Source organism: Zingiber officinale, chromosome 5A (assembly GCF_018446385.1).
Source record: "Zingiber officinale cultivar Zhangliang chromosome 5A, Zo_v1.1, whole genome shotgun sequence".
NCBI classification, from domain to species: domain Eukaryota; kingdom Viridiplantae; phylum Streptophyta; class Magnoliopsida; order Zingiberales; family Zingiberaceae; genus Zingiber; species Zingiber officinale.
The window spans coordinates 81,916,932-81,932,811 of NC_055994.1; the positions used below are offsets into that span (position 1 = coordinate 81,916,932).

At 39.4% G+C, this 15,880-nt stretch overlaps 1 protein-coding gene and 1 pseudogene across 1 annotated transcript; one reads left to right on the plus strand and one right to left on the minus strand.

The window, feature by feature from the left end:
- Positions 1-11,502: 11,502 nt before the first annotated feature.
- LOC121982949 (cytochrome P450 86B1-like) lies at positions 11,503-13,362 on the minus strand. The gene is made up of 3 exons (XM_042535948.1): positions 12,775-13,362; positions 12,053-12,712; positions 11,503-11,980 (listed from the first exon to the last, which is right to left on the minus strand). Exons 1-3 carry the CDS (start codon positions 13,348-13,350, stop codon positions 11,582-11,584), a joined length of 1,635 nt encoding a protein of 544 aa, XP_042391882.1. The 5' UTR covers positions 13,351-13,362; the 3' UTR covers positions 11,503-11,581.
- A 970-nt stretch (positions 13,363-14,332) lies between these two features.
- Positions 14,333-15,864, plus strand: LOC121980742 (annotated as a pseudogene).
- The last annotated feature ends 16 nt before the right edge of the window (positions 15,865-15,880 follow it).

The following is a 15,880-nucleotide window of genomic DNA, read 5'->3' on the forward strand; positions in this document are numbered from 1 at the left end:
CTTGGCTCAATTTTGAATAAAATTTGAAAGATTATCTTTACTTTGAAAGTTTGAAAAATTTGATATATAAAATTTTCTCAAAAATTGACTAAGTTTAAAAGTATTTGCTAAAATATTTGCTAAAAATATATTTTCACGTAGCTAAGCATTTTGCAAATACTTTTAGTTGAAAATACTAAATTTTGAAGGATTCTAAAAGGATATTATTAATTTGATAAGATGTCTTAATACAGCTAAAGTTGGAAAGAGGGAGTAGTTAGACTTATAAAATTTTAAGTAAGGTTATTTATTCAAATTCAGTTGGTCCTTAAGTCCAAGCAAGAGTCAAGTTAAATATATTTCAGATTATCTAATTTACTTTAGAGAGGTATTAGAGCCCTAAAGTTCATGCCTGAGTAAACTCAAAAAGATTTAAATATCAAGCACGTTGTTTTGTGGCCACATGTCTAACCAGTTAGCTACTAGCTGATTACCTAGAGGACAACAACTTTCACTTGGTTAGTCAAGTTAAGTCAATAGATCCAGTTAGATTTGACTAGTGCTGGAAGACTTAACTTGATTACTGTTGACTTGGTGTTTAACGCCCAGACTCATATTGATGCACAGATATAAGCATTCTTGAGTCCAGGCTGTACCCTATGCATCTCACGTCGTTCTATATTTTTCAAACACAAGCAAGGTAAGCCTAGGTGTTTGTGAGATTCTCTGGCTAAAACTTAGGGGAGCAAGTTTTCTAAGGTAGAGCCTAAGCTAATTCCATATTTTGAAAATCTAGAAAAACTAGAATTTTAAAAACAATATTTTCCTAGAATGTTTAAAACCTTATTTTGAAAACAAGTAGAACATTGAAGCTAGGATACTGATTTGAAACTCAATACCTACTCTACCCAACACATTCTTATTTGTCTTCTAAGTGAGCTAAACTCAAGTTCAGGTAAGGGCTTTGTGAAGATGTCAGCTAGGTTTGATTTTGACTCAACATAGTTGAGTTCAATATCACCCTTAGGTACGTGATCCCTTACAAAATGGTGCTTCACTTCTATATATTTAGTCCTTGAGTGATGAATTGGGTTTTTTGTTAGATTTATTGAGCTTATATTATCAATTGAGATTTTAGTTTTATGATACTCCAGTTGATAGTCTTTAAGGGTATGCATCATCCATAGCAACTGAGATGTGCATTCACCTAAGGCTATATATTCAGCTTTAGTGGTAGATAAAGCAACACAGTGTTGCTTTCTACTTGACCAACTTACTAGGCATTGTCCTAGAAATTGACAGCTACCACTTGTACTTTTTCTATCTAACTTGCATCCGGCATAGTCTGAGTCAGAGTAGCCGGTTAGGTCAAGGGTACCAGATCTAGGGTACCATAGTCCTACATTTAGGGTTCCCTTAACATATCTAAGGATTCTTTTGACAAGGATTAAGTGAGACTCTTTTGCATAAGATTGGTATCGTGCACACATACCTACTGCGAAAATAATATCTGGTCGACTCGCAGTTAGGTACAGTAGACTTCCTATCGCACTTTGATAGTATTTCAAATCTACTGATTTACCTTCTAAGTCTGAGTCAATTTTAGCATTTGTAGTCATTGGTGTGTTAATTATTTTTAAGTTCTCCATGCCAAATTTTCTAACTAATTCCTTAGCATATTTAGTTTGATAAATATAAATTCCATCTTTAGTTTGCTTAATCTGTAAACCTAAGAAGAAATTAAGTTCTCCTACCAGACTCATTTCGAATTCATTTTCCATTAGTTTGGTGAATTCTTTTAGAAATTTAGAGTTTGTGGAACCGAAAATAATATCATCGACGTAGATTTGGGCGATAAAAATGTCATTTTCTAAGGTTTTTACGAAAAGGGTTGGGTCTATTTGACCTTGGTTAAATCCTTTTGATATTAGATAATTGGACAAATGTTCATACCAAGCCCTAGATGCTTGTTTTAGTCCGTATAGGGCCTTTTTTAATCTAAAGACATAATTTGGTTATTCTAAGTCCTCAAATCCTGGGGGTTGACCTACATATACTTCTTCTTTAATAAATCCGTTTAAAAATACGAATTTTACGTCCATTTGAAATAGCTTGAATCCTTTGTGTGCTGCATAGGCCAGCAACATCCTAATATATTCAAGTCTTGCTACAGGAGCATAGGTCTCATCATAGTCTAACCCTTCTACTTGACTGAATCCTTTAGCTACTAACCTAGCTTTGTTTCTAACTATTTCACCTTGATCATTTAATTTGTTTCTAAAAACCCATTTGGTGTCAATTATGGATTTATTAATGGGTTTAGGCACTAATTCCCAGACCTGATTTCTTTCAAATTGGGCAAATTCTTCTTGCATTGCTAGAGTCCAATCTGGGTCTGGTAGGGCTTCTTCTATGGTTTTGGGTTCGATTTTTGAAATCAGGGCTATTTGACTCTAGTTTCTATAGGATGACCTAGTTCTGACTGCTAAAGTTGGGTCACCCAAAATTTGGTCAGATGGGTGATTTGTGCTTGTTCTTGTTGGTCGTATACCATTTGAGTTGGTGATTTGTTCTTCAGATTCAATAGGTTCAGGTTGAATTTCGTCATCTTCTCTGTTTATTGGGTTAGCATTTTCTGTATTTTCATTTTCATTTATTGTGTTGGGTAATTTATTTTCTTCATCAAATATTATATTTATTGTTTCTTCTACTTTTAGGGTATTTTTGTTATACACTCTATATGCTCTACTGATTGTTGAATACCCTAAAAATATTCCCGGGGTTGTTTTTGATATAAATTTCCCTAAGTAGTCTTTAGTGTTTAAAATGAAGACTTTACACCCAAACACTTTTAAATAGTTTAAGTTGAGAATTTTATTATAATAAATTTCATAGGGTGTTTTATTTTGAAATTTGTTAATTAAAATCCTATTTTGAATGTAATATAATGTATTAACTGCTTCAACCCAGAATTGATTAGATAGTCTATATTCATTCAACATGGTCCTAGCAGCTTCTTGTAGGGTTCTGTTTTTACGTTCTACTAAACCATTTTGTTGAGGGGTCCTAGGGCAGGAGTATTCATGTTTGTACCCATTTATTTCACAAAATTCAGTAAAGTTGTGATTCTCAATTTCTCCTCCATGGTCACTTCTGATTCTTTTTATTTGAGTGTCTTTTTCATTTTCTATTAGTTTACAAAAATTACAAAAGACTTCAAAGGTTTCATCTTTTGTCTTTAGAAATTTTACCCAGGTGAACCTGGAGTAGTCATCGATTATAACTAAGCAATACTGGTTCTTGCTTAGTGACTTGGCTCCATGTGAATCAAATAGGTCTAGGTGAAGGAGCTCAAGTAGACAAGTGGTTCTAACTAAATTGGTTGACTTATGGGTTGACTTGGTTTGTTTTCCTTGTTGGCATGCATTACAGATTGAGTTTTCAATAACTTTTAATTTAGGCAACCCTCTAACTAGTCCATTTTGACTCATTTTTTAAATGAGTCTAGTGTGAGTGTGACCTAATCTTCTGTGCCACAACTCAGTTTCCTCTTATTGTGTTAGAAAACACTTTATTGAGGATGTTGGTAGATAAATGGTGTAGACATTATCTTTCCTAGTGCCCTTAAGTATGATTTTTGGATTTTCAATATATTTAACTATACATTCAGACTTGGTGAAATTAACTGAGTAACCAGTATCGCATAATTGACTTATACTTAATAAATTAAAATTGAGATTTTCAACTAATAAAACTTTTTGAATAATAAAATCGGAGTTAAGTTCGATATTACCTTTTCTGATTACCTTAAGTTTACTGTCGTTGCCGAATGCAACCGATCCTAAGTTCTTTAGTTTGAGCTTAGTAAATTTCAATTTATCTCCAATCATATGTCTGGAGCATCCATTGTCTAGTATCCATTGATCTAATTCCTACACATAAAGTAGTCGAATTGGATTTTTCCTCTTTGATCAAAAGACAGCTTAATTGACATAAACTCCCTAATTTTCAATTTTACCCAATCTAGGTTAATTATCAGTTAATCCTATGGGGGATTGTTAGATGGTTTGAATAATTAAAACATTAATCTTAAGGGTTTTGAGTTAATTAAGAAAAAAAATTTTAAGTTAATTGAATTTTGAAAAATATTTTAAGTTAATTAGTTTTTTTTTAAAAAAATATATATTTTAAGTTAATTTAATTTGAAAAATCTTTTAAGTTAATTATTTAAAAAAAAATATTTTAAGTTAATTGAAATTAAGTTTTATTTTAAAATATAATATTAATTACGAATTTGAATTTGAATTAATTATAATTATGAATTTCAATTAATTATAATTATGAATTTAATTTTGAATTTCAATTCCTTAGTCATCTCACCCGATCTAAATTTTCAATCAGGGACTCATATAATTTTTGTGAGATGAATTGAGGTTCAATTTTAGGATTATGTTTAACTTTGTGTTAGATTCAGGTTTAGCTTTGGGTTCAACAAGTAAGCATTCTTTGGATAAACTGCTGGGCTATGGTGAGTCACAAGGAACTCATTAAAGTAATCATGCCTTCGAGGTTTTCCAAATAGTCTTACTCATTGAACTTAATACTAAACTTTGGTCTAACTAGTTAGGATCCATTCAAGGGTAGCTTCGGTCAGTTCCACTTGGCCAAATGCACCATGTCAAAGTCATATCTTCCTAGACATGCGATGCCCAAGCTTCCCTAACGTACTATCATCCAAAAACTTCACCAGTACCGTGGGTCAAGTTAAACCTAGCATATTTTATCTAACCTTAATTACCCTGCCGGGTAGTCTACTCTTGTTTACCCATTTCGGGTAGATTAAGTTTGGTTACCCAGTCGGGTAGTTTAGTTGCAGGTGCCAGCTATTCTGGATCCTCCTTCTATTTTTAATTGAATTTAAAATGTTAAATTTAATTTTGAATTTTTAATTGAATTTTGAATTTTAATTTCGAAATTTTGATTGAATTTTAAATTTTGAATTTAATTTTGAATTTTTAATTGAATTTTGAATTTTAATTTCAAATTTTTAATTGAATTTTGAATTTTGAATTTTGAATTTGATTTTAATTTAATTTAAATTTAGTTTTATTTTAATCATTTTTCTTCTAGCTCTGATATCAATTGTAGGATCGAAAATAATTTAGATATCTCCACAATTGCATGATATTGTCCACTTTGGGCCTAAGCCCTCATGGTTTTACTCTTGGGCTCTCCCCAAAAGGCCTCGATATGGTCTATCGAGGTAATGTATTTGATCCTTAGGAATCCAATATTGTCCGAGTCCAACTTGATTGACCAGGTTGGACTTGGCAACCCATGCTTGAACCATTTTTCTATTTGTTCTTTGTATGAGAGATAAATATGACTTATACTTCTTTTTCGATTTGTATCCTAGTCCAGTTCAATTGTAGATTGTCCTTTGTGTTCCAAGAATCAAGTCAAGATTCTTGGACCCCAAGGAAAATCGTTCTAAGGTTGTCTTCAAATCCTTGACTTGACTTTTCAGGTTGGAATTCTCTTCCTCAAGTTTTTGAACTTGAGTTGAGGTTCCAGTCTGAACTGGATCAGTCAAGGATTCGTTATTAGTCGTTTCTTTAAGGAGTGTTACCTCCTTCAGAAGCGACTTGATTCGAATTTTGGACTTAGCTACTTTATGCATTAAATAATTAATTAAGCTATATAAACGATTTTTACTTCCAGAGGGGTTTGACCCTTTGGAAACAGATGTGGATCCGTGGCTTCTCTCGGACTCGGCTTCCGATTCGTCCTCGCTTCCAGATTCATTGGTGTAGTCCCGGGCTGTCAACGCGAGAAAATTCGTCTGCTCGAGTTCTTCGTTGTCGGATTCCTCGGAAGAATACTCGTCCCATGTTGCTTTCAAGGCCTTCTTCCTTTTTGGTTTCTTTGGATCCTTTTGGTTCGGGCAGTTTGCCTTGATGTGCCCCTTTTGATTGCACCCGTAGCAGGTCACTTCGAATTTGACCTTTGAGCTTGGTTGGGCTTCTTTGGACTAGATGGCCTTTCTGACATCCTTTTTGTTGAAGCCCTTTTTTTTGCAGAGTTTCTTTTCGATTGTAAGCTCATCGTCATCTTCCGAATCTGGTTCTTCTTCTGACTCTGGTTCGGTTCTGCGCTTTATCTTTGATTCGCGCATTCTCCCTGTTCCTGCAACCAAAGTCAACCCTTTCTCGGTCGGGCGTGCATTAGTCTGTTCATGAAGTTCGAATTCTGCAAAAAGTTCATCTAACTTAATGGTAGATAGGTCCTTAGAAACCTTGTAGGCATCTACCATGGATGCCCACAAGGTGTTCCTCGGAAAGGCGTTTAAAGAGTACCTTATGATGTCCCGGTTATCTACCTTCTGTCCAATTGCATGAAGACCGTTGAGCAGATCTTGAATCCGGGCGTGGAGTTGGGCAGCTGTCTCACCTTCCTGCAGTTTGATATTAAATAATTTATTGAACATTAGGTCTCTTTTACTTACTTTAGTGTCGGACGTTCCTTCGTGAAGTTCAATGAGCTTCTCCCATAGCTCCTTGGCATTGTTGAAGGGGCCGACGCGGTTAAGTTCTTCTTTTGATAGGCCACACTGAAGGGTGCAGGTCACCTTGGCATTAGCTTCCACCTTCTTAATCAGAGATGCGTCCCAGTCCTCGTATGGTAGTGGCTTGCCGGCGCTATCAGTTGGTAGTTGGAGTTTGGTTTTGACGATCATCCAGACTTCAAAATGAGTCTGGAGATATGCCTCCATCCGACCCTTCCAGTACCCGAAGTCGTCTCCGGTGAATAGCGGGGGGCGGGCTGTACTATAGTCTTCTTGAAGGGTCATTTTTGATCAACTATGAAAAAAAATAAACAACAAGAAAATTCCAGGACTTGGTCCTGGATTAGTAGTACGGGAAGAAAAAAATAGAACACAAACTCGGATGGTGTTGCACCAACCTCGAGCAAAAAACCTATTCGAGAAAAGAATTAGAATATAGCTATAAAGCTAAATTCTAATTGACTCCGAAAAATCTGAAAATACCACGAAAAAAAATTATTTTGAATGGTGGTTGTACCGATTCAAAACGACCTCGCTCTGATACCAATTGAAGGATCGAAAGCGCTAGAGGGGGTGAATAGCATTCGTGGCTATTTTAGCGATTTAAAACTAAGAGTAGAAACGCAGCGGAAAGTAAATGCAAACACACAGAGACGCAAGTGGTTTACTTCGTTCGGAGCCTATCTCGACTCCTACTCGAAGGCCCGCAGTCCTTGACCGCTTTCGGTGGGCAACAACTATATGTCGGAAAGATGATTACAAGTTGGAGTACAATTAGTGCAATAAAGGAACTATACCAACGAAAAAGAGAACAGAGAACTTTGGAGTGATTTGTTGGAGTAGTAGAGCGTTGTTGAGGCGTTAGCAGCAGCACACGGAATAGCAGAGTTTTCTGTTCGAAAATCGATGATCTGAGCTGCACCTCGAGGCCTCCTTTTATAGCTCTGCAAAGTCTGATCAAGATCCCCAAGCTTCGGGATCAAGTTTGACTCGACGCGGATCAGTCGACCGATCCCAATGTTCGGTCGACCGATCAGGCGATCTTCTCCCAACCGATCCGCCCGATCCTCTCGCTCTGCTGGTCAAACTCTATCTGAGGTTCGGTCGATCAATCGCCATTTTCAGTCGACCGATCAGCTGTTCTAACTCAGCCCAGTCAGCTTGATCCAGTCGACACCAAACTCAGGTTCGGTCGACTGATCACGAGGTCCGGTCGACCGATCCCCTGGTCGAGCCCGGTCCAACCTCTGGAGATCTGATCTGCTGGCTTGTGGGTTCGGTCGACCGATCCCAAGGTTCGGTTGACCGATCCCGGTCACTTCTAACCCTGCACAAAAAGGTTAGTCTCCTGCAAAACAGAGTTAGAGCAAAATAGATAATTTGTAAACAAATGAATTGACAGCCTTCGGACTGTCCGGGTCTGACTTCGGGTTTCCAACCGGAAACCCTAGGTCGACCCGACGCCTACTGTTCCCTCTACGGGGAACGCGTCCTCACCTACTCCACTCAGGAGATTTACCTGTTGCCAGTGCGATCCTCCAGATCGACTGGACTTTTGCTTGGCGCTCGTTGCCTCCGGACTTTCTGCTGGACGCCCGCTTCCCGACCCGTCCAGTCTTCCACCTGGTTCGCGACATCAGGATTTTCCACCTAGGGTTACCACCCCCTAGGACTTTTGCCTGAAGCACTCGACCTGCCAAGACTTTCCGTATAGGGTTACCACTCCCTATGACCTAGGATTACCACCCCCTAGGGTTTTTTTCCCTTGCCTAACCACAGCTAGGACTTTCCTGAGACACTCAATCATACACATTAGATAACAATTAAACTTAACTTTGAATCCCTTTGCCATTATCAAAACTTGACTTCGATCGTCGGATGTTTCCCGCACCAACAAGAATCCTCTACTCAAGGATGCTATTATACTTAGTTATTTGGCACCAATACAAGTAAGTATAATAACCAAAACAAATGCTTTTATTAATATATAAGAATATGATACAATGAGTCCATACAACAATCATCAAATGATTGGCTCTAGGGCTCTAACTAACACTACAATAACAAATAAAAGGAAATTTTATTAAAAACTTTCCTTATTAGCTGCTAGCAAAGATTATAAAAGAGGAGGAGGGGATGCTCTCTAAGCACAACCAAGGCTCCTCTTCTAATTTCTTGTGGTCGACTCTTCCCTCTTTTCCCTTTCCTCTTCATAAGGGTCGGCGGCACTTGGAGAAGGACCTTCACCTTGTGGTCGATTGCTTGGAGGAGAAGAAGAAGAAGAAGAAGAAGAAGAAGAAGGCCTCTTCACTTGTATTCTTTGGTGGTTGAAAGCTTGGAAAAGAAGGAGAAAGTCGGGTGCCTTTGTCTTGGTAGATCGTCGCTCACACGACGTCCAAGAAGAGGAGAGGAATACAGCAGAAGATCAAGTTGTCTTTAGCTATAAGGAAAGGTATAATTAGTTCTTTATTCCGCTGCGAACTAGTTTAGTTTTTCTTTGTATGGATCCTGAAATACCAACACAAAAGGCTGGCGATTTTGTGTTTCGATTTTGTGCTTCGATTTTGTGTTTCGATCTTGTGCTTCAATTGAGGTCTCTTTAGTTAAACCTAGGGTTTACTGTGAGGAGTTTAAATATTCAATTTTTTTGAAAGACTTTGTCTAGGAAGTAGTGGATGATCCCATAACCAAGAAGGTTGAGTGTCTCGCCAACGACCTGGAAGCCAATCCTTAAAATAGATATTTAATCAACTTCTGTAATATGATTTAACTTCTGAAGAACACATGAGTTGAACTCGGAGTAAAAATGTTAAGTTTCGTTTCCAATCCAAGTTTAACTTATGAAGAACACATGGTTTGAACTTGAAATAAAAATGTTAAGTTTTGTTTCCAATCCAAGTTTAAGAACACATAGGTTGCTAGGAAAAGTTCTATGCTTGTATAAACTTTTATACAGGGGAAACAAAACGGAATTTCGAGTAACACCCAACAGTCGCGACAGCTGGTCATCCAGGATCTCTTGAGAGAATTGTCTGTTTTTCAGTTCGAGGGAGTCATTGAGCCTTGGGGCTTTGCCCTTGTGCTCGTCCCAAGCAGGTGCTTCCTCTAATGATGATCCTTGGGCCCTATCCGTTTGGCCTTATTCCTCTAAAGGGGTGCAGAACAACACTCGATGATAAGGGATTGACACATTCAGTGCATCTCCAAATGTGTCAATTGGCTTGTTGTTCAGCCGACAAACGGCAGCATTTCCCTCTTAGTCTTTATAATCGGCATGTTGACCTATCGTCAATGTCGCGGGTTCATTTACTTGGCGACCGGCTATTTCCTGCTGCTACTCCAACATTTTCACCGCTCGCGCTTGCACCAGTATGTCAAGCTCCTCTAGCGTTAATGTCACCATGGTGAGTCATCAAGCGTCCTCTATCTTGACACTTTGGATTCAAGTAAGCTTCTCACAGACGGCGCCAAATATGATCCTGTCCAAAACTAGCTAAGATGGCAAGCTAGGGATATGGTTGTGCGGTTGACGTGGCGAAGACTCCACGTAACTCTACAAGACAAGAAAACGTTAGTGCCGACTGGGAAGGGGTTCTCGGCGTTGGCTCTTCGACTCTCAAGTCAGTGTTCAGTGATCTCAAGAAATGAGAACTGTAGCAAGTAGATGTAGAAGACGAAGTTGCGCATACCTTTTCCTGTAGTTAAGAACTCGCTTTTATAGTGTCAACCTGATGCTCGTGCACATGTCTCAAGGCGTAGACACATCTTCCTAGGTGTCTTAGGAAGAGACAGGTTAAAAAGTGCTCATAATACCATACCTTAAATAGTCATACAATTCTCTGATGTGACAACCTCGAAGCTTCTAACGTACGAATGTCTGTTGGACATGTCCTGCTGTCAGCTGCACAAAGTCCCAAGAGAATATAACAAGATACTTGATAGGGTCATTCGCAGTTGATCGGGATCCGCTTGGCTAGGTTGCCTCCGCTTAGCGGTGTTCTCAAGACATGTTGACTTGTCATTCTCCTTGCTTCTTAACTGTTCGTGGTTATCTTATTCAAACCAAACGCAAAGTCCGGTCGGCAAGATCAGTTGCTGTTTATTTCTCTTTGTTATCGGAGGGTCATTTTACCCGGCCAGGGGAGAACTTGGTTTACTTGTCCACATAGCTATCAGCATCCGCTCGATCATAACCAACCCGTTCAACCATAACTAATCCACTCAACACTACTTGATTCACTCAGCGGACTAAGATATCTCTTTTATTTTTATATTCCATATCAATCGATCTTCCTTATTTTGATTCACCTTTAATCGGACCTCATATCACTACCAGATCACTGAGATTTACAGAATAAAAAAATATAAATGAGGATAGGGAATATGTTTACTTTCATTCAAAAGACGTGAGATTTAATGAAGTCCTTTTAAAAAGAATTAATGCAGTAGCAGCTGTCGGCCAACCACGGTGCTTAACAAATTTAGGTTGAAGAGCAACAAAAATGCCAAGCATCAAATCTTTTAAGAAAAAGATGGTGCAACCTCATCCTCAAAATTATGGCATGTACAAAATTTTATTTTATTTAAAAAAAAAAAAAAAGAAAGAAGGTAAACACATTCAACAGCCAACCCAATTGCACAATCTAAATTTTCTTACTTGGTTTGATCAATCAAAAGTGTAGAAAGGTTTGGTGCTCTCGAATGAAAGTAAAAACGGAAACTTGTAGAATTGAAGAGGTGAATCGATTTTCTACGAGAAAGGGTTAGGGCTTTTATTCTAGGAGCGTTTTCCATCTTCGTTCCAATTGAATGATTATTTGTTCGGTTAGACTTGAACGCCAAATTAATGGAAAAACTAATGTTGTAAAAAATAATGAAGGATTAGGTCTAAATCGGATCACAAAATTAATTTGGGACTAAACCGTTAAACACTCAGAAGAAACGGACTAAACCGAGAATTTTCCCTGGATTATTCACGCTTTTTTTATATTATTTAATAAAAAATTACACCATAAATTATTACTTATAGATACGTATTCACGCTTTCTCGGTCAACAATCCGGCGCCGTCCCTTCGCCGGAGCGTGACCTTGAGCCCGTGCTTCATGTACATGGTGAGCGCCAGCTTGGGGACGACCGGGTGGCCCTCCGCCACCGCGACGTGGTAGCGGAGCAGCACGGCGGCTGCCACGAACTTCATCTGGTAGTACGCGAAATCCTTCCCCAGGCACAGCCGCGGCCCGCCGTTGAAGGCCGTGAATTTGTACGCCGACTCGCTCGTGAACCGCCCGTCCGCCCGGAGCCACCGCTCCGGCTTGAACTCCAGGCAGTCTTCCCCCCAGATGCTCTCCATCCGCCCCATCGAGAAGATGGCGTACACCACCTTCGTCCCCTTCTTCAGCACCGTCCCGTCCGGGAACACCTCGTCCTCCGCCACCTAGTTAACGATTAGTTTGATCGATCGCGATAAATTTGACGAGGAATAAAGATTCTGGAACAGAGTACTTGCCTCCTTGTGGTCAATCGGCACGGAAGGGTACAACCGGAGAGCCTCCGAGAGCGCCGCCTGCAAGTACTCCATCCTCTTCACCTCCTCCGGCCGAAACACCACCTCATCTTCGTGGAATTCTCTCCCTTTGAGTATATCTTTCGCCTCGTCTAGGATCCTCTGTTCCACCGTCGGGTGCTGGTTCAGCAGCCAGAAGAACCATGCCAGCGCCACCGACGACGTGTCCCGCCCGGCGAGGATAAGGTTCACGCACACATCCCTTAGGAATTTGTCTGAGAAGGCGTTTCCGTTGTCGTCCTTCATCCCGGCGAACACCGTGAGCAGGTCGGACCTTGCTGGCCCCGCGTTGCAGGTGGATGACTCGAGCTCCTTTCTCCTAGCGGCGACGACGTCGTAGGCGAACTGGTCGATGCGACGGATCGAGCAGCGTAGGCTGCGCTCTCTTCCGAGGTTGAGGCGGCGGAGGGCGCGCCAGATGGCGGTGGGCATGATGAAGCGGAGGATGGTGGCCTCAGTGGCGTCCTCGAAGGCCTTGGCGAACGGGATCTCTGGCAGCCCCGGGCGGAGGCAGCCGGGGTCGATGCCGAAGGCGATCATGCACACGTTGTCGAAGGTGAGCCGGAGGAGCACATCCTGGAGATCGATCTCGCCGTCGCCGCCCTGCTTATTTCAATTGAAAATTAAATAAAAATCAAAATTTTGGAAGTAAAATCGAAGATTACCTTCGCGTCAGCAGCGGCCGCGAGGACGGGGAGGAGGCGGCGGTGGACGAGCTCAACGAGGGAGCTGGCGGTCATTGCGCGGAACCCGGCGGAGTGGAACTCGAGGCTGGCCGTCTTTCGCTGCTGGCGCCAGGTCTCGTCGTCGGCGCTGAAGATTCCGTCGCCGAGGAGGTCCCTTACGGTGGCGCGGAAGTACTCGCCTTTAGGGAAGCTAGCGAACTTGGTCTTGAGCAGGTGCTCCAGGTTGCGGGGGTCGGCGGTGAAAACGCAGTGGAGGTTGCTGAACCAGGGGCCCCGGAAAGTGAACGTGCCGCCCTGCCGCCGGAGCACGCAGGTGAGCCACTCGTAAATGTTTTGGCGGATCCCCAGCAGCAGCGACGGCAGCATACCCACCACCGGCCACACCGCTACCCCCTGCCGCTTCCCCTGCCGCAGCGCGTGCAGGACCACGAAGACGCCCGCCGCCGCCAGGAGCTCGACCAAGCGCACCTCCGACATCAACAGCGAGAAGAGCCCGCCACCACTTGCGTCTTCTGCTGCTGCATGCGCGACTGCGGTGTACTTGGAAGACGCCATTGATAGATGCTGAAGATCAACACCGAAGAACAGAGCCAGCGTACAAATAGGCAAAAAAAATTATTTTATTTTTTTTTTTTTTTATCTCAAAATTATCTTTAGGGTTTAATAAATAATAATAATCCGATCCACAAAGCCTTGTCGATGTGAGTTAGTTGGAGCCCCAGGGTTGATCTAGTTGATATACGTATGAATATTTATTCTTAGAGATTAATTATTAATAGGCGTAAAATGACTTGAGTGTATAATAATTTTAATATAAAGAATCGTGGTACTAAAATAAAATATACTTATAATTTATTTATTTATTTATTTTATCTTGTCATAGGACGTATAATATGGGATCATTTGGAGTAGACGATATCATCTTTTGATCTGATATAAGTTAGTTACATTTATTATAAGCAATTTCATCAATATTTTTAAGACTTAATCCATAAACACAAATTCTTATAAGTTGATACAAATTGCTACGAGTACAATAAATATTATTTTATATATAATTTTATTTAGTTATTATAACATATAAATTTTGATAAAAATTATTGATAATAATTTTAATTTTTTTTTTTTTTTACAAAAGCATTGAAAGGAAGATATTTTTAGAATAAGATTAGAAAGATTTCATTTTTTTATTATTATTATTTTGGCAGTGATGGTGGGCGTTTGATTTTGGTGAACTGAAAGTTACAAAGATGGCTGAATCTAGCCGTGTAATTAAGGTACTAGGAATTTAGGCATTAGTTTGAAGGATGGATGGAGGTTGGTGATGATAATGGTGGAGGATAGGAATTAATTGTCAACTTTTGATCTTCCTTTTGAGTGTTATGTCTTGAGTTAGATTAGGTTGAGATTTACTTCATGTGTTCCCCGCATTGTCATGCTTTTGGAAAATCATTATTATAGTAAATGGTAGAATCCATCACTCCAGCGGTCTCATACATTCTATTTCACACGGTCGACTTTATGATTATATGTAAAAAAATAAATCAAAAAATTACAATTAACTATTAGGAAAGGACATTTTTCTCGACTTTATTAAATTTTAATCTCTTATCTATCTATTGTAACAATATCTACCCGCAAGAGCAGCAACTAATTCAATCATAACTCGGGAGCAGAAAAATATTATTGATATAACTACTAAAAGATGGATCTAGAAGTATTGATACTTAATAATTTAAGTTATATTGATCGTCCGATGGTTGTAGAATCACCAACTTGTAGAGAAGGTTTCTTGTTGGATTTAGTATCTGAGGTAGCGTAATGAATAGATGAAAGTAAAAGAGGCTTCTTATGGACTCTGTTTCCTTGAGTGGATGGTCATTTTCATTAGAGAAATCTTTATGGGTGTCCAAGTGGCTTTTAGTACCTTGTACCAGAGTTAGGGTTTAGGGTTTGCATATATATAAAAAAATACTTGAGCTTTCAATCTTTGTTTTTTTGTTGTTGAAAAAAAGATTAAAAATTAATATTTAATCATACAAGAAATATGATCCTACTAAGAACGGTGATGATGCACAATTGTGTGTTATATCAAATAATGGATTTGGTGCGTGGCACTCAGAGGAATAATAAAATAATCAAGATTTAAATTTAAAAACGGAATGAATATTTTATGTGTATAAATTATGCTTTGATTTACAGGATTAGTTGGAAACTGAATTATTTTTAAAAAAAAATAGATATCAAATAATACTATTGCTTGTAGATGGATGAAGTTTTGGCTTCAAACCTTGCGGCGATCTACTTGGTCGATATCACTGAGGTGCCAGACTTCAACACCATGTATGAGTTGTACGATCATACAAGAACGAGCACATCATGAATGATCTCGGCACGGTAACAACAACGAGATCAATTGGGCATTGAAGGATACGCAAGAGTTCATCGATACTGTATATCAGGGAGCAAGTAAGAGCCGTATATTGGGGAGCAAGAGCCGCGGTTTGGTGATTGTTCCAAAGGACTATTCTACCAAGAGTTGCTACGAATGGATTCACAACATCGTCGTCGCCTTAACAATTAACACCCTTTATAATTACACATTTCGTTGTTGCAATATGGACAAAAGGTAAATGAGGCCATGTAGATTTAGAACACTTGACTTGAGATTTCTTGCACTAAAACTAAAATTCTAGTATTTTGCACAGAATGCATAGCTGTTGCTCCTGTCTACTTGGAAGGAAGTAGAGAGCATATATATTTTCTCAATTTTGGGGACAGAAAGTAGTAGATTTACTCTATTTTGTTCTTCCCTACTCTTCTTTTAGGGATGATGAAAGCCAAGAATGATCTTTTATCAACTCACTACTCCTTGAATTTCAGGTAGTTGACTCTTTATTGTATAGAATTCAATCCGATTAATCCTGATTGTCATTGACTCAGTCTCAAAAAAATTTTCCATCACTCATCAAAGTACATCAAAAGGTACTAATGAATCCTAAAGATGCTCCCCATAAATTTTTCAAACTCTCAAATGTAATATATCTTGAATAGATTTAAATCCTTGTTGTTTAGGAAGTTCATC